The sequence below is a fragment of the Pangasianodon hypophthalmus genome, chromosome 4 (assembly GCF_027358585.1).
Source record: "Pangasianodon hypophthalmus isolate fPanHyp1 chromosome 4, fPanHyp1.pri, whole genome shotgun sequence".
Classification (NCBI taxonomy): domain Eukaryota; kingdom Metazoa; phylum Chordata; class Actinopteri; order Siluriformes; family Pangasiidae; genus Pangasianodon; species Pangasianodon hypophthalmus.
In genome coordinates this window covers 26,005,794-26,033,308 of record NC_069713.1, presented here as the reverse complement: position 1 = coordinate 26,033,308, position 27,515 = coordinate 26,005,794, and the positions used below count along the sequence as shown (strand labels likewise).

Sequence of the window (27,515 nt, the reverse complement as noted above, 5' to 3'; positions counted from 1 at the left end):
AAAATGCGAGGTTATTTGCTCAAGCTTTCTGGACTCTGACACTGAATGTTTGTGTCTGTTGCCTACAGTGAATCGCCAAATTATTTGCCTGACACAACACTGCACAACATACACAGGTCAATGAAATATTGACTTTAAACATAAAAAAACAAACCACAAAATGCTTTTTGATCAGAATAAGTAGGAGTTCTAAGGCAATGGTCTTAAATAAAATAACACTGACTTCTGTGCAGTATTTAAACTTGCACTTGCCAGAAAGCTATCACAACTATTGGATTTGTGTGGAAAAGGCTGGTTGTGTTCTATTACCTGTTAATGATTTAAAGTTTTAGGTCCTAAATCCACGTAAATTCCCTTCCTCTCCCTGACCTCGAAGAGCTCCATAAATCAATCAAATTAATGAAACTATAGTGCACGGATCAGGTAGCTGTGTGCACAACGTGCTGTGTTCCTGTTCAATAAACGTCTGCATCTGTCGCACACTCCCTCTCTCTCTAATGTGCTTAGAAACCTCAGATACTGTCGCTTTCCATCCATGTTTTCATCAGTATCTTCTCCCACTGGTTTGATTGAGGCTGTCGTACAGCTTCCACCTCCTCCATTACACATATCCACCCTCTGATCCTGTGGCCTGGCTCTTACCAAGGCTTTCATTAAGAATGTGGCATACAGAAAGCACAATGCAATTACTGAAGCGAAGCAGCGCCAAGGCCTCATGTGTTAAATTTCATTTACTAGAAAACCAAGGCTGAGCTCCCACTGGTCTAACTTGTGATTCATTTAGGCTTGGCGAATTCACCATTCAAAGTTCGCTGGAGACTGTAGCTGTTCTGAATTAGGGATGCGAACATGAGAGAATTTTTTTTCTTTTTTCCAGAGGTACAACAGTTTAACTTGGATGAGGATTACTGGAGATGTGTCGCTAAAACAAATCTATTAGCAATTGTTTGGATGTGCTTGAAAGTTTGTCAACAGTTTTGGTCATTAAAATAAACAAACATATGAACTAAAATAAGTATGACTCTACTGAAAAAAAAACAAAAACAAATAAGCATTCATTAAAATCCTATAATGGAGGCAGGAAAACATTTCACTTCCATTCAGCTGCAGTGGGGTTGTGCATTAAAATATACAATTAACACAAACAAATTTGTCTTTGTGGTTCCTAGAAGCATAAATATTTGGTTTATGAAAGCAAAATGATTTCCTGACCTGATTTTCATTTAAATGTTGGTGGTACCTTTGAGACTGATACAAATTCTACATTTCTGAGATGCAGGATATAAAATCTCTTAATTTAGAATTCACTCCCTAATACTGTACGTGACAATTTAAACTAAATTAGCACATCTCTCCTTTATCTCCTTTCCTTAAGGGATAGAGCTCATAACTGGTGCTGCCAAAGGACACTGATTAGATCCAATAATGTGAGTATTGCTCAGCTCAGCTCTTTGCTGATTAAGCATTTACAGTCAGAACCTGTTGAGAGGTTTCTATGACTAATTATGAAAAATGCATTTTCAACAAATGGGGCAAATTATGCTTGTTCAATGGACTATATAATAAATGCAATGCAAAAAAGGAACAAATGAAAAGGAAACAGTAGAAACGGAATTTCCCCCTAAATGTTAGGTGGTTCTAGGAAATTATGAAATTATTCAGTGATGAAACTGAACATTTCATTTTCTGTAGCCCACATTTTAAGTAATAAAAGAGAATGGGGTGTAGAACCCTAACCCTGACACTAGTTACATATAATGTTGTGGAATATCGAGGAAGCATGTTAGTTCCTGTTAAAACTTACGTTATAGCAGCTATAAACAGCCTCACTTTCCCTTGAAAGTAATAATAAAAAATGTAATTATTTTACACACTTCATAAACTGGGCAACTTTTTTTTTTGCCTCAACGAAACATCAAACATGAATAAAGCACAGGCCATGATATGCGTCTTCTGAGGCAATAACACTGACTTTTTTGTAATACTTTGTATGTCTTGGAAAGCTAAAAAAAGACAATGACTGACTATGTTCAGAGGCAAGCCACTGGTGTTCATGATAGATGAAGCGGTGTGTGTGTGTGTGTGTGTGTGTGTGTACCTGTGTCAGGATCACACTGGTGTTCACAGGGATCTACAAGGCGACGACCACACAGCTCACTAAGCCATGGCCCGCTGGCATTCTGCTGATAGTAGAGCAGCACCTGAGCAGGGTTGAGCCAGTCAGAGGCATCCAGCTGACTACCCTGTAACAGGACAAACCTGGAACCTGCAGAGAGAAACACACCCTGTACAGTGAAGATGAACACACGCTATTGTACATATCAGTAGAGAAATCATATTTTAAGCTCCTAATCCATCAAGAGACCCAGGAGTACATAACAGCATACCTTTGATAACAGCATACCTTTGGTATTAGCTTCACTGTAGTATAACATAAATCAAAAGGAATAACTGAAGAGTTGGGTTACACATGCAGAATCATAATATTAGTGTTAATGGATGTACACTATACCCAGAATGTGAAAATCCAGAGTTCGAAACCATTTTCACAGATTTTTAATAGAATATTTAAATCTTACTGAAATAAATTTAAGTACAACGTATATTTATACTCTGTGCGATGCTGGATGGCAGGTCACATTTTCAAACAGTTAATGAAATAATATTTATGCATTATCAGTAAAGTAGTTATACAAGTATACAAGTACTGTGCTCTGGGTATGATCATCTAAAATATAATAACCTAGTGGTGCACTTCTGTCTAATAAACAGGTCTATAACTTTTCAAAGGTCTATGTCAGTGCACTCCACTGCAATTTCCTGAACATTTATAACTGCTGCATTATGCGACATTGCACTATATCACATCCTCTTAATATTCATTTTTAACCTGTGCCTCACTGGACATCTGATCATCACACCCCTATTTGGGTCTTCCCCAATCTGTTGCCACAAAGTTGGAAGCACACAACTGTCTAGAACGTTTTCTTTTTGCTGGAACATTACAATTTCACTGGAACTAAGAGGCCCAAACCTGTTCCGGCAATGCCCCTGTGCACAAAGTTGAGGTCCATGAAGACATGGTTTGCCAAAGGTTGGAGGGGAAAAACTTAGATGGCCTGCACAGAGTCCTGACCTCAACACCAATGAACACCTTTGAGATGAACTGGAACGCTGACTGGTGTGGTCCAGGCCTCCTCACCTGGCATCAATGCCTGACCTCACTAATGATCTTGTGGCTGAATGAACAAATCCCCACAGCCACACTCCAAAATCTAGTGGACAGGCTTCCCAGAAGAGTGGAGGTTATTATCACGACAAAGAGGAACTAAATCTGGAATGAAATGTTTAAAAAGTACATATGGGTGTGATGGTCAGACATCCACAATCTTTTGTTAAGATCAACATTTTTAGAATATTATACTGACTGTAAAAAGACTGGAATTTATCAGTATTTTTTAAGCATTCAAAAATCTATAACTTTCCAGATTGCCCAAAGACTGAAAATACACATTCATGACTGCAGAAAATTTTTGAGGCGACTGAAGCCAATGGCCATAACTGGAGCTCACATACTGTTCTTCCACAAAATCCCAAGTTTTTATCTTTTTACTTGACATTAAGTGTTACCATACAATATTCCAAAGACATTTACAGCCCTATTAAAATGGCCTGAATTTAATGACTCAAAAGGTGAATGGTACATTATTTCTTACAGATGTTCATCTACTCTAGATAGCCACCTAAACATAACATATAATTTCATATATTCATATAGCAGCAGATTCTTCTGCCTTTTTAAAAGGTTGTGCACGACATCTCTGAAGGTGCAGCTGTCCGGTTTGAAATAGGGAGGAGAAAAGCAGCAAGGAAAGACCAAGGGCAGAGAAGAGAATGGAAGAAAAAAAATGGCTTGTACTTTTAAACTGCAGGTGTCACATTAAAATTCATTAACAAACACATCCAGCGCACAAGCACAATCGAGGTTCAAAACCCATACAAAGAGTCCTTGGGGGAAAAGAGCTGGAAGGGTTTATTGTTGTTCAAAACTCTGTGTGTAAGTCTACGTGACCTGACCTGAATATGCTTTGCTGCTTTCTCGGCACAGCTGCTGGACCATCAGAAGAGACGCTCATAGACAGTATGACATTTCGCACTTGTAGATTACAGAGTGGTGTCACGTCAACTCACATACGAAATAACGTTGTAACACTTTTAGTACTTCTGAGGTGCTATGTTTCACAGGCTAAAAACTGTACAGACGGCAATGTGATAGTGTATAACCATGTGTATAACAATGTGGACATTCTAAAAGGGCAGACACATCAAGACACATCAAGTTCTCATGAATATTAACTATAATTTGCTTCACTGTAGTTACATAGTACTGTCACAACAGTAATGGAATAATATGCTTTAAAATGAATACCTAGGGATGCACTAAAATTTCGGCCACGCAATTTTCAGACAAAAATTGGCAAAAATGTTACTTTCGATTTTCATCCAAAAAAAAAAAAAAAAAAGTTAAAAAAAAAAACCTACAAAACAAATCTAACACTTTACAAATAATTGTAATCATGTTTGTTTTCTCTACTCTCTAGCATTCAAACAGTTTGAGCAGTAGCAGATGAACAGTGGAAACATTTCACAGTTTCAACGAGGAACATTTGACAAGCAATTTGCAATCACTGCCAAATATCAAGAGGGGGTACAACGCCCGAGGACGTCTCCACTATGGGTTTGATACTCCACTAGAAATATGTAGAATATAGCAACACAGAAGTAGAAAGGAAAGTCCCTACTAGCACACCTAACCACAGGTTTTGAAAAGATAAAAAAAAAGGAATCACAAATGACAGTGTCAAAGCGAAGAGTGTAACTAAAATAAAATAATAGAATTCATTGCCTTGGATGACCAACCGTTATCTGTTGTCGAGGACATTTCATGGGCTTATAACTGAACCTCACTGCTGTTTAAGCCCAGATGAGGAGTTATTTTATATAGTTATACTGTTGCATATGGAAAATATGGGATCACATGATATTAAGTTGCATTACTAAATAAATAGATGCTACCAATCTGATACCTGGGATTGGTATCAGGCCAATACCAGCAAAAAATGGCAGACAGGTTACCAGAGAAAAAAGAAAACATTTTAAAATTAATAATGGAATTGGATAGCAAAAGATTTTTTTTGGAACTGTAAATATTTACATATAAAAGACACTTATCAATATCAGCTGATACTCAAGGTTTTGTCATCAGTATTGGTACTGGAAATGAAAAAGCGGTATCACGCCATCTCTAAATATAAGCATATGCATTGTTCTCTATCGAACAACTTCATGCTGGTTCTAAGAGAACATAGACACAGGAGAATCTTATCCACACTAAAATATACAAGACAGTAATAAAAGCTCTGTGTACAGTACTAAATAAAGTGGAGAATATACACAGTACACAGTGTCACCAAGATAACAAGTACAATCCAGTAAAGCAGAAGAAGTGATGCAGTTACCATCAGCAATGAGGTGCTCAGGTACGTGAAGAACCACACGCACATTCAGGCCACATGACAGGTGAGAGGAGTACACCAGGCCGATCACACAACTCGTCACACTGATCAAAGTTAGGGTAGTCTTATTGATGGGACTGCGTGGGGAGCCTGGAGCGGGAGAAAGCGACAGAGAGGGAGAGAGAGAGAATGTGAGAACAGAACAAAAAGAATAAAAAAAACAGAAGCTCTGAACCAGGAAAGTTCAGTTTTTTAGTGCACCCCTGGGCAGTTACAAACAACTCTACATCTGAGCCGCTGATGCATGAAAAGGGGCAGCCGAGCGGCACTGCGAACTACAGCTCAGCCACGGACGAAAAAAGGTGAAAAGATAAGGCTTTATGTATTTTTTTTTGGATAGCACTCTGTGTACTGGGAAGGAAGGCAAATTCAAAAAAAACAAAATGAAGGCTACAGATTTGCCTTTTTTTATTATTCACTTTTGCTTTCATATGCAGACATACTGGATTGGTGCACTGCAATCAAATCAATGGGGAGTGCTAAAGTATTCACAAACAAATGGCACATAAAAAATACACAAGCATACAACAAAAGAAGGTGATGAAAAAAAATAATAAAGCCCCACATAAATAAAAGCATAGCTATGGGCAGAGTGATGTGCAGCTGGCTGATCTGATCCCCAGTTCCAGCAGAGTAATCACGCAGACAGCCACAGTGAGATTTAAAAAGGCTTTAGCCTGACTCTCTCTGCTCTCTCTTTGTTTTCAAAGCTGCAGCATAGTCACAGTCTCCATACTGGTCATAAAATACAATGCACATTCATAAATACAATAAACTCCAAAGAAATGGCCCTGGGTAAATTCCCTTAAACACAAACCATTTTTGATGCACTTAATAAAATAATATACCCAAAAAATAAACCCAAACTCACATCGAGTTTGATGAAGAATTAATGAAGAGTCCAGAATTACATCATTTGGCATTGAGAATTTAAGAGGTAGAGAGCACTGACACTTTACATATTCATTATTCCATACCTAGTAAGTTGAGTGAGTGCCTTTAATATTACCAAAAACCAAAAAGTCTCACATACAAGGGGGAAAAAGTGACTTCTAGTGCTTCAAAAGAAAATTGACCGTAATAATTATAGTTTACTCCATATCACATCAAAGGTGACATGACACACCTCGTCACCTCGTGAGTATAAACATAGTACATGCAAACACGTCTATCAAAATCAACACATCACAGGGAGCAAATTAGTGGTTCAAGCATGGCAAGGCAAACTGTGAACAAATGCAAAACAAACTGCCATGTGTGTTATCGGGTTAAGTTCAATTAGAGATGAAAAGACTATAACTGCTGTGCTTTATTTACACCCAGGAATGGTTAAGTTGGTAATTGGATGGTGACTCAAACAAAGGACAGCATGATTGGCTGTTGTCTGCCTTCACAGTGGCAGCTCACCGTCAAGTTTTATCTTCCCTTATTGCCCAATTAGACCACTGGCGATCAGCAATCTAAAGTCTAAAGTCTACATGCAAGTTGCTCAGCTCAGACATTGGCATCCACTCAAACGATGAGCTGAGGGTTCTGAGTAACGCACAATGTGCACAGCGATGCATGTGTGTGTGGCGATTTTGAACCGATATCCAATATTTCTCATGTACATATCTGCTGATGCAGATACAGACAAATTGATAAAACACAGAAAGTGGGATCTACCTGGATTAGCATTACAGATCTTGTGGAAGCATTTTTGGCTGCATAGCTAGCTTCCTTTGTATGATTTCGAGATAAGAGTAGTAGTGGGAGTGTTTAAAATGACTGCGTGGCAGGGGCGTGGTCAAGTGGCAGCCGTGAATGGGAGGAGTTGCCACAGAGCCTAGCAGTAATGAGCAAGTGGTTACACCTGCGTGTGGTTATGTATTTATAGTCTGTGTGTTGCTGTTTACCCTGCAAGAGAGCTGACCTTGACAGAAAGCAGTCACACAACAGCAGTGTGTGTGCACACCTTTTTGTTATGTTTTGTTTTTACCATAATTTAGTTTGCTAAACAAAGCACTGAAAAGTGCTCTAATAAAAATGATCAATAAAAAGGCAGTACAGGCAAAGCCTGTGTCCTCATTCCCCTCACTACCTACCAGGATTCTACAGCCTCGCTAACCTTATGCCGATCTCTATTATATCCAAGACACTGTGCTGGGAACGAAACATCATCATTCACAATGAGCTGCAAAGTGTGGGCCATATATAGCAAACTTTGGATCTTGCACTGATTCACAGAATTTACGTAGGCTCAGAAATTATTACGACAGTGTCTCTAACATGCAGTAACACCTTAATGGAATGTGGTGCATTGAGTAAAATTACGGTAGCCACACGTATGAGGCTGCATACACTTACTTAAAACAAACTGGTCAGGAGTGATCGGGTTTGCTAGTTCTACAGATCCCGAGCCTATCTAGCAGTGTGCTCACCCACAGCAGCGTCCTCTCGCCTTGCCTCTAGCACATGGCCAAATACGCAGTGCAGCTTAATTAATTCCCCTGTATAATCGCCTTTGCAAATTGACTGCTCAAAGATGCGGGGGGAAAAAGAATTTCACCTTCCTCCAGTTCTAAATTTTTTGTCTATTTTTATTCACTGAGGAGTTACATTACATTTATTCATAGAATTTGAGTAGAAGTGTGAATTATTATTTAGTTATTTTGTTTTTGTCTAAATGAATGTTCTCTTCGGATATTTTCAACAAACATTGTTTTAAACGCAGAAGAGAGTACAGCCCCAGTGTGTGATCTGTAAAGTTTTTGGCCATGCATTTTGCGTTTGTCAATCCACTGTGTAGTTGAAACGAGCATATTCACAGGAGTCGCAACAGATGTCCAAATGTTGGTGGTAATTAATTACATTCGCTGTGTTGAGCAAGTGTTACAAGTGGCATATTTTATATTGCTCTGCTCACTTTGAAAAACTTCTGCAGAGCATGCAATTTATTGCAGTAGCCGCAGTTTGCCTAAACGTTTTGCATTTCTGGAAAACAGTTTGAATTATTGCTCGAATGCTAATTTTTTAAAAACAATTAGCTGCAGATGCCAATACAGTTCTGATATTATCGTGCATCCCTTGTGGTCATGGAGAAAAAGTGGTATTCATGGACTGACAGTGCCAACAGAAGGACAGTTAGGAGACGAGAAACACACATATATACTGTATGTCGCCATTATTTTTCTTTTCCATGAAAAACAACATTCCAAATGGAGAATCTCACAAATCACAAATACACACAGTCCATCTATCAAGGCACATGCCTGTTTGTTAATGACAACAATTAATGTAGTTGCACGCTGAGACACGTCACAACTACTGCTTTGCTCAGCCACTGAACAAAGTCCCCGACACACATTTCACACACGCAGGCAGGCTCCGAATCATGCGACGAACGGTGTCGTTGTCATCCTTACCCCCGGAGCCCCACGCTGGGTTGGCGTTACCGTTTCTCATACCTCGGCTGCGGCGGCGGCTGCGGTTGGGGTCAGTGTAGAAGGTGAGCTGTGGCTCGCCATCTGTCTCAGGCCCAGAATCCCCGTCCGGGTTCAGGAAAGCTGAACCCGCTGCAGAATTCACACACAAAACCCATCATCAATGAAAAAACTTTGAACTTGCAGAGACCTTGATTAATTTGAAAAGATGCCTGATTAGGGGTCTGCACTTTGCTAAGAAAGTCTACAATCTGAATAAATATGCACAAATTAAATAGACCAAAAACTCAATATTCGCTTGGCCTTGTCCAAATTCCACATCTATTAAAACTTCTTATAATTACAAATCAACATTTCTCAAAAAGTAGGATAGGCAAAAAAAACCTGCTTTCTATGTAATAAATAATTGGCTCGAAAATAAGGGGAAAAATATTTTTCCCCAGCCATATGTACACAACAGCAACAATTTTTCTACTGATGATAGTATGACTCATCTTTGCCTATTCGCCAGTCATTTTGTCTTTGATTATTAGTAAGTGGGAAGAGCTAGAAAGCCACAAACTACTGCAAAAACCACACGATGCCTCCTTTAACAGAATGGTTCAAATAAACTGAAGAAATGAGGAATGTTAGTTGAATCATACCTTAAAGTTTACAATCAGGTGGCAGTATCACCACTGTTTATCACTGTATCTGAGGTAAATCCACATTATACCCAAGAAAATGAGATGCCGACTTATTTACTCATCATGTGGTTGAGCTGTGTTTGTGCTGTGGACAGGAGGTACATGTGTGACACAGAGCACCCCATGTATTGCACATGGTCTATGGTCTGCCTCCACTAAATCAACCATGAAGATTCAGAAGTATCACGCCCTGATGGGACTGAGGTTTCCAACCCTGGTACTGGAGCACCCCTGTGCTGCACATTTTATTGTTTCCCTCAAGAAGGGATGTTAATTATCTAATTAGTTCAATCAGGTGTTTTGGGATCAGAAAAAACACTATAATGAACAGAGTTGGGAAACTGTGCACCAAATGTTTGTGTGTATGCCCTAACCTCAACCCCACTGAATATCTATGGGATGAGCTGGAATGCCGACTGTGCACCAGGCCTCCTCGCCCACCAGTGCCTGAGCTCACTAGTGGCTTGTGGCTGATTGAGCACAAATTCCCAAACCCATGCTCCAATATCTAATGGAAAGCCTTTCCAGAAGAGTGGAGCTTATTACAACAGCAAGGACTAACTCCATATTAATGCCATGCATTTGGAATAGGTTATTATAATGGCAAAGGGGGACTAAATCTGGAATGGGATGTTCAACAAGCACATATGGGTTTTTGGTGAAGTGTCCACATACTTTTGTCCATATAGTATATCACAAAATCACCCAGAACTAGTCTACACTATTTTGGTCATTTATTATGTTGCACTTTGAACAGCTATTTGGTAATTCTCTGTGCATTTAATCCACGTTACACTTCAGTTTCTGTTTCTGACTCTTCCAGAACTCTCTGTTTTAAGTCCAAACTCACAGCAGTTACAGAGAACAATTACAGCACACAAACATCTCATTTGCATATTGTTTCCTCTCCCTGCTTTCCATATAATGACATTCTTGCAATTATTCTTTTGTAAACCAACTGCAACACATCTCCTAAGTGCACATTGGATTTATCCGATTGCACACACAAATTGATGCTCATTATTTGGGATCTTCACAAATCAGGGCATGAGTTTTATGCATAAAAAGAATGAAAGCACAAAAGTATGACATGCATTGGAATGCATGGCCTGGAAGTGGTCAGAAGCATATGTGTCTGTGTCAGATGTCAATAAGGTGGTCAGCTATCATATATAGTCTCAGAGTAAGAGTGATGATCTAATCTCAGCTCCCATCTATTGAAACTTGTGTAGCACTGTGTGCACCTGATGTAGTCTAAATGTCTGTATGAACTGTAGATTAGAATCTGTAGTCAGGAAATGACGGACTGGGTTGCATTCTAATATCTGTCGGTTATTGATTTCAAGTCACTGAGCAGTTACAGCACTGTGCAATGTCTAGGCACATTATTTTTTATTTAATTGCACTAGTCTTTCAGTAGAAAAAAACAAATTTTAGATTTATCCACATTTCTGTGCTCTAAAATCGAATGCTTAAAGAAATGTCTTGTTAGAGAAAATAACATATTAAGTAATAGACCACTTTAGAGATAAAAACATCATCAAGGCTATCTGGGGTTACTTAAGGACACAGAAGCATGAGATTCTAAGTGTGCAGAAGAATTATAGCTGGTTCTCTAACATACATAGAACAACCTATACTATATGGCCAAAAGTATGTTGACACCTTCCCCAAACGTCCCCAAACTTACTCTACTGCAATTTCCTGAACATTTATAACTGCTGCATTATGCAACATTGCACTATATCACGTCCTCTTAATATTCTTTTTCAATAACCCGTACCTCACTGGACATCAGTCTTTACTGGAACTGAAGGGCCCAAACATGTTCCAGCATGACAATGCCCCTGTGCACAAAGTGAGGTCCATGAAGACGTGGTTTACCAAGGCTGGAGTGGAAGAAATCAAGTGGCCTGCATAGAGCTTTAATGAGCTTTAATGAGTTTGTGCCCACTTTAGCCTTAGATTTCTGTTCTGGGCTGAAAGGAGTTCAACCTGATGTGGTCTTCTGCTGTTGTAGCCCATCCACCACAAGGCTCAATGTGTTGTGCAATCTGAGATGCTTTTCTGCTCACCACGATTGTAAAGAGGTCAGGCCACGTTCAGGTGTTCCTATTAAAGTTAGCAGTTTGTGAGAGTGTGTGTGTGTGTGTATTTGATTTTGAATGGATATAATTGACATTTTTAACCATCAGACTACACTTAATCACCCATAATGATGAAGTGAAAACATTTTTAGAGATTTTTAAAAAAATAATTAAAAATCAAAAACTGAAATCAGTTATTCACAAATGTATTCAGACCCTTTGCTGTGGTACTCCAAATTTTGGTCAGTTACATCCTTTGCTTTAATTATCCTTGAGATGTGTCTAGAACACGTGTCTAGAAGGTACACACTACGGTCTATAAGGGTACACAATTTACACTGCATTGTCAAGACAAAAACCAAGTCATGAAGTCCAAGGAACTGCCTGGTGATCTCCGCAATCAAATGAATGAATGAATGAATGAATACCTTTATTGTCATTGTATACCTCTCTATACAACGAAATTAGAAGCACTTCTTCTGACTGGCGTTATAAAAGAAAACATATAACATTAGACAATAAATAAGACTATAAAGTGAGTATACCGTATGGTATAAAAGTATGTACTGTATGTATGTACAGCAAGTATACAGTATAGTATAAAGTATATACAGCAAGTGACTCAGTCATAATATTGCACATTGAACATTCAGAACATTCTGAATAAGTGATCAGTGATAGTACTGCACATTACCCTCTACACTGGTGTAAACAGTTTAGTATAGACACACAGAAGTACAGATTGAAATGGAATTAGTGATCGTAGTTGAGTAAGTGATCAGATAGTAATTGCACATTTACATTCTACATTTAGTGCATTTGAGAGTTTAGAGTCCCGATAAATAAAGTGACCAGTATTGCACACTGACATTCTACATATGATATAAACAGCAAGTATAGACAAAAGTAGAGAATAATGAAATAAGTCACTGTAGTTGGACACAGTGATCAGAGGTAGTATTGTACATTGACATTTTACGTTTAGTGCATTTGTGAGTTTATAGTCCTGAAAGCATTTGGGGGAAAAAACTGTCCTGAAAGCTAGTGGTCCTTGTTCTTAAGGATCTGTACCGCCTGCCTGAGGGCAGGAGAGCAAACAGGTGGTGGCCTGGGTGTGATGTGTCCTTGATGATGTTTTTGGCCCTAATGGGATAGAGGGATCAGGCAATGTCTTCCAGGGAGGGCAGTGAGCAGCCAGTGATTTTTTTGGGCTCTGTTGATTATCCTTTAGACGGCTCTCTTGTCTGCTGCAGTGCAGCTGGAGTGCCACACCGAAATGCTGTATACTAACACGCTTTCAATGGTGGAGGTAAAAGGCCAAAAGCAGCTTGCTTGCTTTTTCCAGGTTGTTTTTCCTCAGCACTCTGAGGAAGTGTAGCCGTTGCTGTGCCTTTTTGATGATTGCTAAGGTGTTAGCAGACAGGAATTTAAAGATGTGGACCCTTTCCACACAGTCCCCATTGATCTAGAGTGGGGCCGGGTCAGCGCTGCGCCTCCTGAAGTCCAGAATGAGCTCTTTTGTTTTTGAGGTGTTTAGAGTGAAGTTGTTATCAGAGCACCACAACTCTAGTTTCTGTACTACATCTCTGTAGGCTGATTCATCATCTCCTGAGATAAGTCCAATCACTGTACTATCATCAGTCAATTTGATGATGGTGTTAGTAGAATAAGTGGGAGTGCAGTCATATGTGTACAAAAAGTAAAGTAGAGGGCTCAATACGCAGCCTTGTGGAGAACCGGTGCTGAGCATGATGGTGGAGGAGAGGTAGGGTCCAAGCCTAACAGTTTGTGGGCGGTTCGTGAGGAAGTCCTTTATCCAAGTGCAGATGGAGGCAGAGAGGCCCAGTTCAGTTAATTTGCTGATTAGAATGTCTGGGATAATCGTATTGAACGCTGAGCTATAGTCTATGAAGAGCATTCTTACATAGGTTCCCTGGGGTTCAAGTTGTTTTAGAGCAGTGTGAATGCAAATTGGTGTGGGTCAAAGGTGGGAGGAAGGCTGGATTTGATATGCTGTGAGACCAGTCTCTCAAAGCACTTCATGACTAATGGTGTGAGTGCAACTGGTCTGTAGTTGTTCAGGCTGTTGGTGGCTGTCTTTTTAGGGACAGGGATGATGGTAGCAGATTTTAAGCAGGGTGGGATGATGGCTGATGAGAGAGGTTGAAGATCTTTGTGAAGACCCCAGCGAGCTGGTTGGCAAAGGCTTTGAGTACCTTGCCAGATACTCCAACAGGACCAGCGGCCTTTCTTGTGTTTACAGTTTTGAGCACTCGTCTCATCTCCCATTCCTGTAGGGTGAGATGGCAGGTGCTAGAGGTTGGTGGTGGCACTGAATTTGCATTGGGCCCACTGACCTCAAAGCGGGCAAAGAAATGGTTAAGTTCCTCAGCAAGTGAGGCATCAGCGTAGACGGTGCCGTGGTTATTGTTTTTTTAATTGGGGATGCTCTGAATTCATTATACATTCATGGCATACATCAGGGCAAGGATATAAAACAATTTCTAAGACTTTAGTGCTCCCAGGACCACAGTGACCTCAATAATTTTGAAATGGAAGAAGCTTAGTACAACCTTGAACCATCCTAGAGTTGGCCATCCGGCCAAATTGGGCATCCTGGAAGGAAGGGCCTTGGTCATGGAGGTAACAAAGAACCCAGCAGTCACTCTAAAACAGCTCCAGAAGTTCTGTGCAAAGATGGGAGAACCTGTTGGATGGACAATCATCTCTGCAGCACTCCATAAATTGGGAGTGTAAGACGGAAGCCACTGTTGAGTAGAAGGCATACGATAGCATAAAGGACTCTGACAACGTGGAAAAAGATTCTCGGGTCTGATAAAACAAAATTTGAACTCTTTGGGCAGAGCAGCAAGCACTACATCTGGCGAAAAACAGGCACTGCCTGCTACAGCATCACATATAGTTTCTCAGCAGCATGGACAGGGAGAAAACCTCTTCCAGAGCGCATGCAAACTCTGGGGTGACAGTTCACCTTTCAACATGACAACGACCCTAAGCATAAAGCCCAAAAAACACCTGGTTTGAGTTTCTTTGGGGCAACTCTCTGAATGTCCTTGAGTGGCCCAGCCAAAGCCCAGACTTAAACCCCACTGAATATCGGTGGAGAGAACTGAAGATGGCAGTTCACAGATGCTTGCCATCCAATCTGACAGAGCTTGAGAGGATCTGCCATGAAGAATGAGATAAACTGCCCAAATCAATGTGTGCAAAGTTTTTAGAGACGTATCTAAGAAGACTTGTAGCTGTAATTGCTGCCAAAGGGGCTTCTACAAAGTATTGAATAACGGCTCTGAATACTTTTGTGAATAAGAGATTTCAGTTTTTGATTTTTAATTAATTTCTGAAAATCACTAAAAACAGGTTTTCATATCAACACTATGGGCAGTTAAGTGAAGACTGATGGGTAAAAATGGCAATTATATCCATTCAAAATCAAATCCACAACACAATAAAGTATGCAAAAAGTTTTGTAATGCAGAGGCTGTTTTGTTACATTTTGCTAAAAGTGTCCACATCTTAGCTAATGCCAGTAAATGCTACCAGCAAAAATGCCACCAAAAATAGTCACTGTACAACTGTGCGACGGAATAGACAATGACAAAACAACTAACTCTTAAAGGTTTCTTCAGGCGATTCTGATCATTCTAATGAGACAGTGAGGAACATGTGAGGTCACAGAGACATATGATCTTGGTCCAGCTGCAAAGAAGCAGTAATGTCTTACGTTTGAGGTAACTTTTGGATGCTTTTTAAAATACATTTATTCTAGTTAAAACAAAGCTAAATAAAATGTTATTAGTAGCAGGAATGTCTTCTGAACAACAAGTTGTTACTGCATTTCTGTTGTCACGAAATGTTGAAATGCTCAAAATCTTTAAGTGCATTTTCTGGTTTTCATTTCTAGGGGTATACATGGCAGCTTTTGTGCTTTAGATGTCCATAAAAGAATATGCAAATCTGAGTCCAGTAGAACATCTTCAGAATTTCATGTAGATGAAAAATTCAACATTTCATCTTGGATTTTTCTAGCTGCCACACAATTTTAACCATGTCTTAAAATTGGGTCTTAAAATCTCAGTGGGTAAACACATGCAGAAGAAATACCTGAAGGAAATAACTACATGGTTCCTCAAGGCGCTATGACATAGAGCTCCAGAGACTATTTACCCTGGACACAAATGGAAAAATGCTTCTTTTATGTACGGCATGAAACAAAGGCATGGCACAGCATTGGCATAAAAGCTGCACTGTCTCTCCTTGAGCAAATGGTTTAGTTGTTCCATATGTTTTGCTATAATGCAAACGCAATATGACATCTGCATCAGGTAGAAAGCAAGGATTGATATTTTAATATAGAGGTATAATATTCTGCTACTGTATTTCCATTCAAGACGTGGGGAGAGTGTAATGAATCAAGGCATGCATAATGGCGAGTAATGCTTTTTTTCACTCCAGATGCATTTTCTGTCATGACAGAAACACTAAAGCGTTGTGGGCAAACAAATCTCTGAAACATGATAATAAAAACTTCTCTCATTAGTTGTCCTCAATGAAAGCAGAAGTCTGTCAACTCTGATTTGATACTATTGACAGGTTCTACATGGCATAGGCACCATGCACAAGAAGTCTTGTGGCCAAAACAACTGAACAACAAAATCAACCAGAACAGATGTTACAGATGGACCTCTGGCTAAGCAACAGTTCCTGCTTCCTGTTTTCCTCCTACAGTAGCACTGCTCACAACATTCCCGTTGTTTGCACTTTAGCAGTTCTCTTATTTTGTTTGTCTTATTTTATCTTATCTTATTAGTCAGTACATATAACTCTGTGTTTCTCTGTGTCTTTGTGTCATGTAATCCTCATGTCTAGTTTTTAATTCTAGTTTCCTAGTTCTATATATGGTATCTTTCAGGGTTGACCTTTGCTTGTGTTTTGGACTGAGGATTCCTTGTATTGGAATTGCTTTTGATTACTCTCTTTGTCTGTGTTTTGACCTCTTATAAAGATCAACCATGTCAGGGATGAATATCAATAAAGATACTCAGCACATGCCCTACCACCTGTTTCACATTTGGTACAACATCCATCTTTTATCCCAACTAAAATTAAATGCTACATAGAAAGCAGTAATCTTTTGACGAACCAGGATTAATGAGGAATTTGTCATTATGCTGCATTATTGCTTGCATAATAGCCTATGCAAACACTCACGTTTCAAAGCAAACAAGCTTCTCAGGCTGTATTTAAAGCAACACTGTTGATTATTGCTACTATCTTGCAACAGGCTTTAGGATTAAGACAAAAACTACAACAGAATATAGTTGGCCCTGAGAAATAAACTTGTATAACTGAGGTTATAGAAAGTGGACACAAAATATGGCAAAACACATGATGCAAAACACTGTTTCCTGATAACAATAGCAAATACCACAAGATGTCTGTCTATGCCACAGAAAAAAGAAACAAATGAAGAACTTTAAAGGAATTAGCTGAAACTCTTGGAGCAGGTGAATGTGTGCCAGCCTCCACAATTAAGTAGGGGCCAAAAGGTGCAACGCTTCATGGAGAGGAATAAAAGATGAGCTTGTTAAAATATTCAAAGCCCAGCATCAGTGCACCCTCAGCATGCTGATCTGCTGGTTCAGGTGCAGAAAGCAAGTCATTATAAGACCTCTAGAATCTGAATGTCATGATCTAAAGGATGATGATCTAAAGCATAATGATCTACAGAAGACGTAGCAGGAACGCTCAGAAAACATAGGGCTTATTCAGAGCTAATTTAAGTGTGCATAGTGAGAAGATAATACTTGTGCACATCAGTACTCAGTCCACTAGGGAATACCGTTGACATGAAGGGGTGTACCTGGCCTGCAACAATTTTTAGGTAGGTGGTACATGTCAAAGTAATATCTATATGAATTCCAGGACCCAAGGTTTCCCAGCAGAACATTGCCCAGAGCATCACACTGCCTCCGCCAGCTAGCTTTCTTCTCATAGTGCATTCCTTTTGGCATCTCTTCCCCAAGTAAGTGGCACACATGCACCCAGACGTCCACATTCTAGGCGCTGAAACCCTAGGCTGAACTGGGATCAGCAAGGGCACTCTGACCGGTCTGCGGCTACGCAGCCCCATATGCAGGAATCTGCGATGCACTGTTTTCTGACACCTTTCTATCATAGCCAGCATTAACTTTTCAGTAATTTGTGCTACAGTAGCTGTTCTGTGGAATCAGACCAGACGGGCTAGCCTTCACTCTCCAAGCACATCAATGAGCCTTGGGCGCCCATGAGCCTGTGTCCTTCCTTGGACCACTTTTGGTAGGTACTACCCACTGCATCCTGGGAACATCTCACAAGACCTGCCATTTTGGAGATGCTCAGACCGAGTGGTCTAGCCATTACAATTTGGCACTTGTCAAAGTTGCTCAGACCCTTACGCTTGCCCATTTTTCCTGCTTTCAACACATCAACTTTGAAACTTTGATTCATATCAACTGACTGTTCACTTGCTGTCTAATATATCCCACCCCTTGACAGGTGCCATTTTAATGAGATAATCAATGTTATTCACTTCACCTCTCAGTGGTTTTAATGTTATGGCTGATGGGTGTGTGCGTATGTGTGTGTGTGTGTATATATGTATATATACTCATACAGTCAGGTCCGAAAGTATTTGGATAATGACAGATTTTTGTGATTTTGCCTTTATACACCACAACAATGGATTTGAAATAAAACAATCAAGATGTGATCGAAGTGTAGACTTTCAACTTTATTTTAAGAGGTTCCAAAAAAATGGCATTTACCATTTAGGAATTATAGCCATTTTAAGCAAAGTACATCCATTCTCAGGGGCTCAAAGGTATTTGGACAATTGACTGACAAGAAGTTAACTGACCAGGTGCAGTCCATTCCCTCGTTACTTCAAGACAAATGAAGCAGATAAAAGGTCTGGAGTTGACATCAGGTATTGAGTTGGCATTTGGCAGCTTTTCGACTGGAGCTACCAATACGAAGTCCAAGGAGATCTCAATGCAAGTGAAGGAGGCCATCATTAGGCTGAAAAAACAACATAAATCTATAAGAGAGATAGCAAAAACCTTAGGAGTGGCCAAATCAACAGTTTGGTACATTCCTAAAAAGAAAGAAAGCACTGGTGAGCTCAACAACATCGAAAGGCCTGGAAGACCACGGAAGACAACAAGTGGATGATCACAGAATCCTTTCCTTGGTGAAGAAAAACCCCTTCACAACATCAAAAGAAGTCAAGAATATTCTGGAGAAGGTAGGCGTATCATTGTCAAAATCTACAATCAAGAGATGCCTTCATGAATGTAAATACAGAGGGTTTACAACAAGGTGCAAACCGCTGGTAACATTCAAGAACAGGAAAGCCAGATTAGACTTTGCCAGAAAACATCTAAAAAAGCCCCCATGTTCTGGAATAAGATTCTTTGGACTGATGAAACCAAGATTAACTTGTACCAGAATGATGGGAAGAGAAAAGTATGGTGAAAGAAAGGAACAGCTCATGATCCAAAGTATACCACATCATGTGTCAAACATGGTGGAGACAGTGTTATGGCATGGGCATGTATGGCTGCCAATGGAACGGGCTCATTGATGGTGTTTATTGATGATGTGACTGCTGACAGAAGTAGCAAGACGAATTCTGAGGTGTATAGGGTTATACTCTCTGCTCACATTCAGCCAAATGCTACAAAACTGATAGGACACCGCTTCACAGTGCAGGTGGATAATGACCCTAAACATACTGCGAAAGCAACTCAAGATTTCCGAAGGCAAAGAAATGGAATATTCTTCAATGGCCAAGTCAGTCGCCTGATCTCAACCCAATAGAGCATGCTTTTCACTTACTGAAGACAAGACTGAAGGCAGAAAGACCCACAAACAAGCAGCAACTGAAGGTGGCTGCAGTGAAGACCTGGCAAAGCATCTCCAGGGAGGAAACTCAGAATTTGGTGATGTCCATGGGCTCCAGACTTCAGGCATTCATTGACTGCAAAGGATTTACATCCAAGTATTAAAATTATGGTTATATTTACAATTATGTTACAAATACCTTCAAACCCCTGAAAATGGAGGTACTTTGTTGAAAATAGCTGTAATTCCCAAATGGTAAATGCCATATTTTTGTGGAACCTCTTAAAATAAAGCTGAACGTTTACACTTCGATCACATCTTGATTGTTTTATTTCAATCCATTGTGGTGGTGTATAAAGGCAAAATCACAAAAACTCTGTCATTGTCCAAATACTTCCGGACCTGACTGTGTGTATATATATATATATATATATATATATATATATATATATATATATATATATATATATATGTGTGTGTGTGTGTGTGTAAATATATATACACACACAGTACTGTGTAAAAGTCTTAGGCACCCTATTTTATTTAGTACAAAAACATTGTAGATTTCCAAACATTAGTTTTCCAGCACAAAATTAAATGTTACAGAAAAATGTTTGTATGTCAGTAAAGAAAGCAGTATATTACATAAGAGACACTTTTCTGACAAAAAACACAGGCTTCTGGGTTTTGCTGCAAAATTAAGAAGCAAGTGTGACAAAGTCTCTAGATGAACTGTGGCTGGTGCTGCAAGGTGCTCAGTAACACTTACAGCTAATTTCCTTATAAAACGGCACAAATTGTGGTTTGTAGTTGTCGTCACACCAAATATTGACTTTGTTTCATCTATTACTGTTCACTGCTCTTTATAGTACTTTTTAAATGTAGCAACATTTAATTTCATTATTTTTTTAAGGTATCTTTGCTCTATAGCATTTCTTTGCATGTGCCTAAGACTTTTGCACAGTACTGAATATATAGTAGGAAAACTCAGTAAAATGCAAGCGACCTGAAACACACACCACATACAGAATATTCTACACAACCATTAGCTCATTGAAGCACTGCAGTGTAAACCTTCCACTTCTGGTATCAGAAGTCATTCCATTAAATTCCTCTCATTTCCTATAAAAGTAAGCATCTATAAAATATGAAGCTTAGAAAGAGCAGGTTAGCTGTACTGGCCTGAAGAAGTCAGGAAACACACAGAAATACTTTTATGATGAGAATTGTTTGTCGAAAGCAGATTACTTTGGGCTGCATCTAGATGAGCAACAAAAAAAAAGATAAAAAAGAAGAAAAAGAGAAAAGAAAAAAGTATGCATCAAATATGATTTGAGTAAATGTGAGGTTGCAGACCCAGACCTCATCAAACAATTGGTGGAGTCAGATTTTTGTTCTGCTCCAGCCCTCAGTAGCTGAACTGTGTAATCAAGCACTGCAGCAGTGTGATTACAGCTCTGGTATTGTAAGAGAATGAAGACAGACAAATTCTGGGTCTTCAAGGATGTTTTGAATGTTTCAGGTCTACATGGATAAAATGTAGTGATGTTTCAGAGCTGAGGTCTTAACCAGGTGCACATCATACAGTACAAGACTGGTGCAGCTTGATTGCAATGTAAATACAGAGATGATGACTCACACACACTCACACACACATCCATGCATATGACAAAAAAAAAAGAGAGAGAAAACAATATATGTCTATAATGTATGCAACAAAATTTGACATGGAGGTTACTAAAATAAAATTTTGATGATTAGGGATGCATGGAATTCATATTATATAGAGAAACACAAGATAAACGTAAATCAAAATAAAATCCAAAGCTCGGTGGGAGGATTATGACTATGAATAAGAGGGAAAACATCACACTTTCGAGGGCTTGTTCCCAAACACTAGGAGTCATGTCTAGTTATTAAAATCAACCGCTGAGATCTTAAGAAATATCCCAAACACAAGAAATATGTTGTAACAAGGCTTGTTAATTTTGGGCATTCCTGTGTAGCCTAGGTAGCTGAGGGAATGTGTGCGTCTTACCATTTTGTCATTTGTTTAGCATTCCTACACACCATGTAGCCAGCTGTGTTGATTTATGAGACGCTAAATGATTGAGCAGGCTACTTATACTGTCCTTATTATGAACATAACATTCTATCTCCATGCAGCATTTTCTATGTATTGTTCTAAACTGATGTATAGTCAGGTCCATAAGTATTTGGACAGTGACACAATTTTCTTAATTTTGCCTCTGTATATCACCATAGTGGATTTGAAATGACGCACTGAAGATGTGAATGAGAAAAGCATGCTCAATTGTGTCCATTTCTTTGCCTTAAGAAGCTCTTGGGCTGCTTTCGTGGTATGTTTTGGATCATGATCCATCTGCACTGTGAAGCACTGTCCTGTCAGGTTTGCAGCATTTGACTGAATCTGAGCAGAAAGTATAGCCCTATACACTTTAGAATTCATCCTGCTACTTCTATCAGCAGTCACATCATCAATAAACACCAGTGTCCCAGTTCCACTGGCAGCCAAACATGCCCATGCCATAACACTGCCTCCACCATATTTGACACATGATGTGGTATGCTTTGGATCATGAGCCCTTCCTTTCCTTATCCATACTCTTCTCTTCCCATCATTCTGGTACAAGTTAATCTTGGTTTCATCTGTCAGAAGAATCTTGTTCCAGAACTGGGCAGGCTTTTTTAGATGTTTTTTACCGAAGTCTAATCTGGCCTTTCTGTTCTTGAGTGTGAATAGTGGTTTGCATCTTGAGATAAACCCTCTGTATTTACATTCATGAAGGCGTCTCTTGATTGTAGACTTTGACAATGATACGTCTACCTCCTCGAGAGTGTCCTTGACTTGGCTAAATGTTGTGAAGGGGTTTTTCTTCACCAAGGAAAGAATTCTGCAATCAACCATTTTAGTTGTTTTCCGTGGTCTTCCAGGTCTTTTGGTGTTGCTGAAGTCGCCAGTGCATTCCTTCTTTTTAAGAATGTACCAAATTGTTGATTTGGCCACTCCTAATGTTTCTGCTATGTCTCTGATAGGTCTGTTTTGTTTTTTCAGCCTAATGATGGCCTCCTTCACTGGTATCACCACCTCTTTGGACCACGTATTGAGAGTTCTCATGAACAGCTTCCAAATGCACTTGGAATCAACTCCAGACCTTTTATCTCCTTAATTTGACATGAAATAACGAGGAAACAGGCCACACCTGGCCATGAAACTGCTTATCAGTCAATTGTCCAATTACATTTGAGCCTGTGAAAATGGAAGGACTCTGTAAAAAATGGCTTTAATTCCTGAATGGTTAATGCAATATTTTTGTTAAACCCCTTGAATTAAAGCTGAAACTCTACACTTCAATCACATATTGATGGCTTCATTTCAAATCCACTGTGGTGGTGTACAGAGGCAAAATTTCGAAAATTGTGTCACTGTCCAAATACTTATGGACGTGACTGTATCTTTTCTTACTGTTCTTTAGTCATTACAATCTTACCACGCACTAGCATTTGGGATACACCCAAGAAGTGAGAATGGCAGCTGTGGGTGGCAGCGGGAATGTTTTCATGTAGGCATCTGCAGGCATGGCCGACCACTCACCGCGCGTGTTGCAGGACAGACGCGTGCGCTGGTTGGTGGAGGTTTTGTGTGGGAGGAGGGTGTTTTGCTGGTGATTGCTGTCAACGGTACTGGTGGCTATGATGTTATCCTTGTACTTGCTCATCAGGGACAGTTTTGTATTGTCATTCCCTGATGGCAAAGAGGTCAAAAGGTTAATGTTAGGCAGAGAGATAGAGAGAAAGGTTGAAAGCACATAACATTGACCACTGATGGCAAAAGGTCAATATCAGGCAGAAAAAGAGAAAGAAATAAAGAAGAGACAGATAGGTGGACAGCACATAACACCCAGCCGCAGGCACTGATGTTCACAAGAAGAGCTCTTCTAACTTCAAATGAGCTCTTTCCTCTAGTGTTTGACAGGTATTCTCATGATTTTGCTACAATTGTGAAGTGTGCCAGAGAAATCATGTAGGAGTATCACTCTTAAGAATAATGCCTAGACCACACTAGAAGATAATCAGGCCTATTTTAAAACTGATTTGCCCATCCTGACCATTACTGGCCTTAAACATTTATTTTCCCATATTATTCTCTAGTGTGTAAAAGCCAGTCCAATCCTAATCAATCTGCCAGTTGCAGCTGTCTGGATTTAAAATTATATTATAAAGTTATATTTATAAGTCAACATCCTGTAGTGTGAAGGAAATTATGGAATTGTAATTATAATTGTTGCATGTCAAAATGTAACCTTGATGACATGCATGAAAGGTCCAAGACCAGTGACAGCCAAGATGAACTGCTGAACAATCAGCTATGTTTATCTTGATATGAAGTCATATTTGCTTATAAGGAACTCGACATCACAGATTCCAAGAGTCAGTATAATTGGTTGGGACAGTGTGGCATTTTATTCTCTCATATTTCCACCATCAGTTAGGATTGTATAAATTATGCAGTGTGGCCCAGGCTGAAGTCAGATAAATACACTGATCAATATTGGGATGACGTGTATTATGTATTATGACTTGTACATTACAGCTTTGTTGATGGAACTAATTGTGTTGCTGTTCTATTATGTTATGTATATTTCAGATTTGTTTATTGTTTGGTCTGTTGCCTTTTACTTTCTTTGACAGAGCTGAAGATACCAGCCTTGCCAATAAATTAAACAGTAAACCGAATTCATCTGAAATGACTTAGTAGATATGAGCTTCCATCATTTTCAATTCGGCAAAAGCGCTATATGGGTATGTCCCCCAGTAATAAGCAAGCACTACAACAAAGAAAACTGACACTACAGGGCTTTTTGTACTACTCAGATTAGCATGGCAACATGAAATTACTCCTCTCCAGCTCAGCCTACTGGGAGTATTCATAGCAGAACACACTTCCAAGCAAATATCAGCATCATTTCACACTCAATCAGGGCTGATGTATTCAGTGCTTTGCATCCAATGAACCTGGACGACCTCTGTGACACTAACTTGAGTCAAGAGACTCTTCTTGCCTTTAATGATGTTTAAAATGGGCCCTTTGGTGCTGCGGGGTCCCATAAGCAATACAATGGCTATCATGCATAATTTACTTAATATCTAACTACTTTCATCGTCTTAAGCTTTATATGCCACAACAGTTACTGGCATTTGTGACCTTTTTTTAGTAGAGCTAACACATATATCTAATATCAGCGCTGTTTGTTAAAATAATAAACCAAGTGTTCTCCACTGTCTCACTCAGTGTGTTCTGATGGCCAGATAGTTTCAGAGCAATAAAGAGACCACTGTTATATGGATAAGCTGACCAAGCAGCCATGTGTTAAGGTTACAGCTCAGTTTAAGTAGACTCTAAAAAATAATTGATTGGACCTACTTAAAGAAAAAAAAAATTAAGGTACCATTTTGCATGAATATTTTAAACTAATCCTAATTTAATAGTGCTATTGTCAAAGTAAAATAACCAATTATTCTATGTTAACAACATGATTTTCATCAACATAAGAAAGGCAAATTAAAGAAGCAACTTAATATTCAAGGATTATATGTGCAGTAGTCCATTTTTTTTATTTCTTACTTGTACAAACAACCTGGGAAATATGCAGAACATGATCAAAAATAATTATTTAAGCCATAGCTTCAGCACAAGTGCATTGTGTGGCTGAGAAAACCCATAAGGAAAACAGCTTTTTTGGTCTGGCGTGCTAGTTTGTATTTATATGGGCCTCTTGTCAGTCATTTTATACACTCCCCAGTGCCCCAACACTCCTCCCCCTTTTCTGGACAAAATATAAATAGACAAATAAAAGCAAAATAACACTCGGTGCTTTGAAAAAACATAAAACAAGTAATGCAGTGAAACCAGAATAAACACTTTCCAAAATGGAGTAATTTGCAAAGGCAATTTGTATAAAGCTTTGAATTGTTTAAATGGTCAGCTTTGTATAATGAATCAAGTAGATACCTTTTTTTTCCAACACAAGGAACAAAGACATCAGATGCACTTGTATAAAATAAATAAAATATTTGATGAGCCAGATTTTCTGTGTTTAGGGTGTTATAACTTAATTTTCAAGAAGCTCAATGGCCTATCTTTTAGTAGGAATGTTAGCAATCACAACTACGCTCATTTCAGAGCTTAGAGCTCATAAGAGCGTATTACAAAGGAAAAGGACAGCACATCAGGAGTATCCTCAAGTTGTAACTTGACTTTCATAAAATAAATAAATAAAAATGCTTGCTAATGCACAGTTGAACACTGTGATCCTGGTTATGGGGGAGGAGCTTCATGGACATGTGTGGGGAGGTGGAGGCAGGCTCAAGGAGTTACAAGTCGAGATGGGATGCCTCTATCATAAGCCTAGTTCTTCTTGTTACTAATTTGTTTGCTAGAAATGTCCAAACAGGAAGGAACTATTTCAGATATTTGAACCTGCTGTGAAGTTGATCCTGTCTGGATCAATTCCAAAATCTAATCCATATAAATCCTAATTCCATATAAATCCTATAAATGTCCAACCACTTATCACATTAACAAGAATCTTGGATGGAGGAACAGACAACCCAAAAACACTCAGTGGTGGAGGCATAAAAATTTAATTCAAATGTCCTTGAACCCCCTACTTAACCACTGCAGGCCAAATTTTGACTACAGCCAATAAATTACCACTATACCACTCAAGAGTTATTGCTAATGTTCTTTGAATTTCCTCATATCTGACTGAAAAAAATGCTAGTGCAAGCTATTTGCGGAACATTTCATAAGGTGAATTGTGCTGCACTCTTTCTCGATTGCGCAAATTAATCTCACAGCTGCAAGTCCACACAATTAGAAAGAATTCAAGGCTGTGTGTCCCAAACCCCAAAATACATGCGGTGTAATGGCACACTATTTAGTAGGTAGAATAGTGTGGGATGCATCCAAATTATTTGTGACTCACAGCTGCTCAGTATTTCAGAAGTGTACACTGAGTACTAGATGAAAAAGCAAAACCTTGTGTTTAGCTTCCATCAGCTGGTTAGCTCTTACTGTTACTGCCTGATCCGGCAGCATTGCCTGTGCACTGTTGTTAACCTGCCTCAATGTAATCATAGTCATTTTGCAATATCATAAAGAACACCCCTCCTACAAAATGAACTACTCACACAAGATTAGCTAGCTAGCTAAAATATAAGCTTGCTTGAAGGTGAAAGGTTGCCCTAATCTTTTAATACGCTTCTTGCACAGAAGCACAGATTAAATGTGGCAACTTTCCCTGAGGTGCTGCACATCTCTAGGGCTGTTAGATGCAGCTAGCCCGCTGACTCTACCTAGCTTGTTAAAATATAGTGTAGAGAATCAAATTATTATTATTGTTCTCCAGCCTATCAAAAATTTTGACGAGAACCAAATAACGTTAACACAGTAGCAACAACCCTCAAAGTAGGTTATAAACACACAGATCAGACCAGCAGAGCCATTGAGTTACTCACTCTTGCCTGATATAAATGACTTAAAAAAATAAATATGGAAAAACTCACCATCTCCTACTGTTAGTCATCACCGGTTATCATGGGTTCTCTAGTTCAATAATTGGGTTAGAAATACAAACACAAACACCACAAGAAAGATAAATCTGTCATTCACTAATGTCCTACCACATTAGAGAACAAATAAATCCCTTACCTGTTCAGCATGAAAAAACCTTTAGTGAATCTTATTTCTTCAAACGGCAAGCAAGAGAAATAAAACAGCAGGGCAATATCCTGTGACCCCAGTCTTGTATTCTT

General features: G+C 39.2%; 1 protein-coding gene across 6 annotated transcripts in view; it reads right to left on the bottom strand.

Moving 5' to 3' along the window:
• Positions 1 to 27,515, bottom strand: part of astn1 (astrotactin 1) — a 281,516-nt gene that overhangs the window by 179,513 nt on the left and 74,488 nt on the right. The window contains exons 4-7 of one of the 6 annotated variants that reach the window (XM_053233344.1): positions 23,293 to 23,442; positions 9,023 to 9,130; positions 5,520 to 5,666; positions 2,099 to 2,266 (exon numbers count right to left, since the gene is read on the bottom strand). In XM_053233344.1, coding sequence (XP_053089319.1) covers positions 2,099 to 2,266; positions 5,520 to 5,666; positions 9,023 to 9,130; positions 23,293 to 23,442 — 573 coding nt within the window. Of the gene's footprint in view, positions 1 to 2,098; positions 2,267 to 5,519; positions 5,667 to 8,980; positions 9,131 to 23,292; positions 23,443 to 27,515 lie in introns of all 6 variants that reach the window. The other 5 variants (XM_053233343.1, XM_053233345.1, XM_053233346.1 and 2 more) reach the window with 5 other exon arrangements.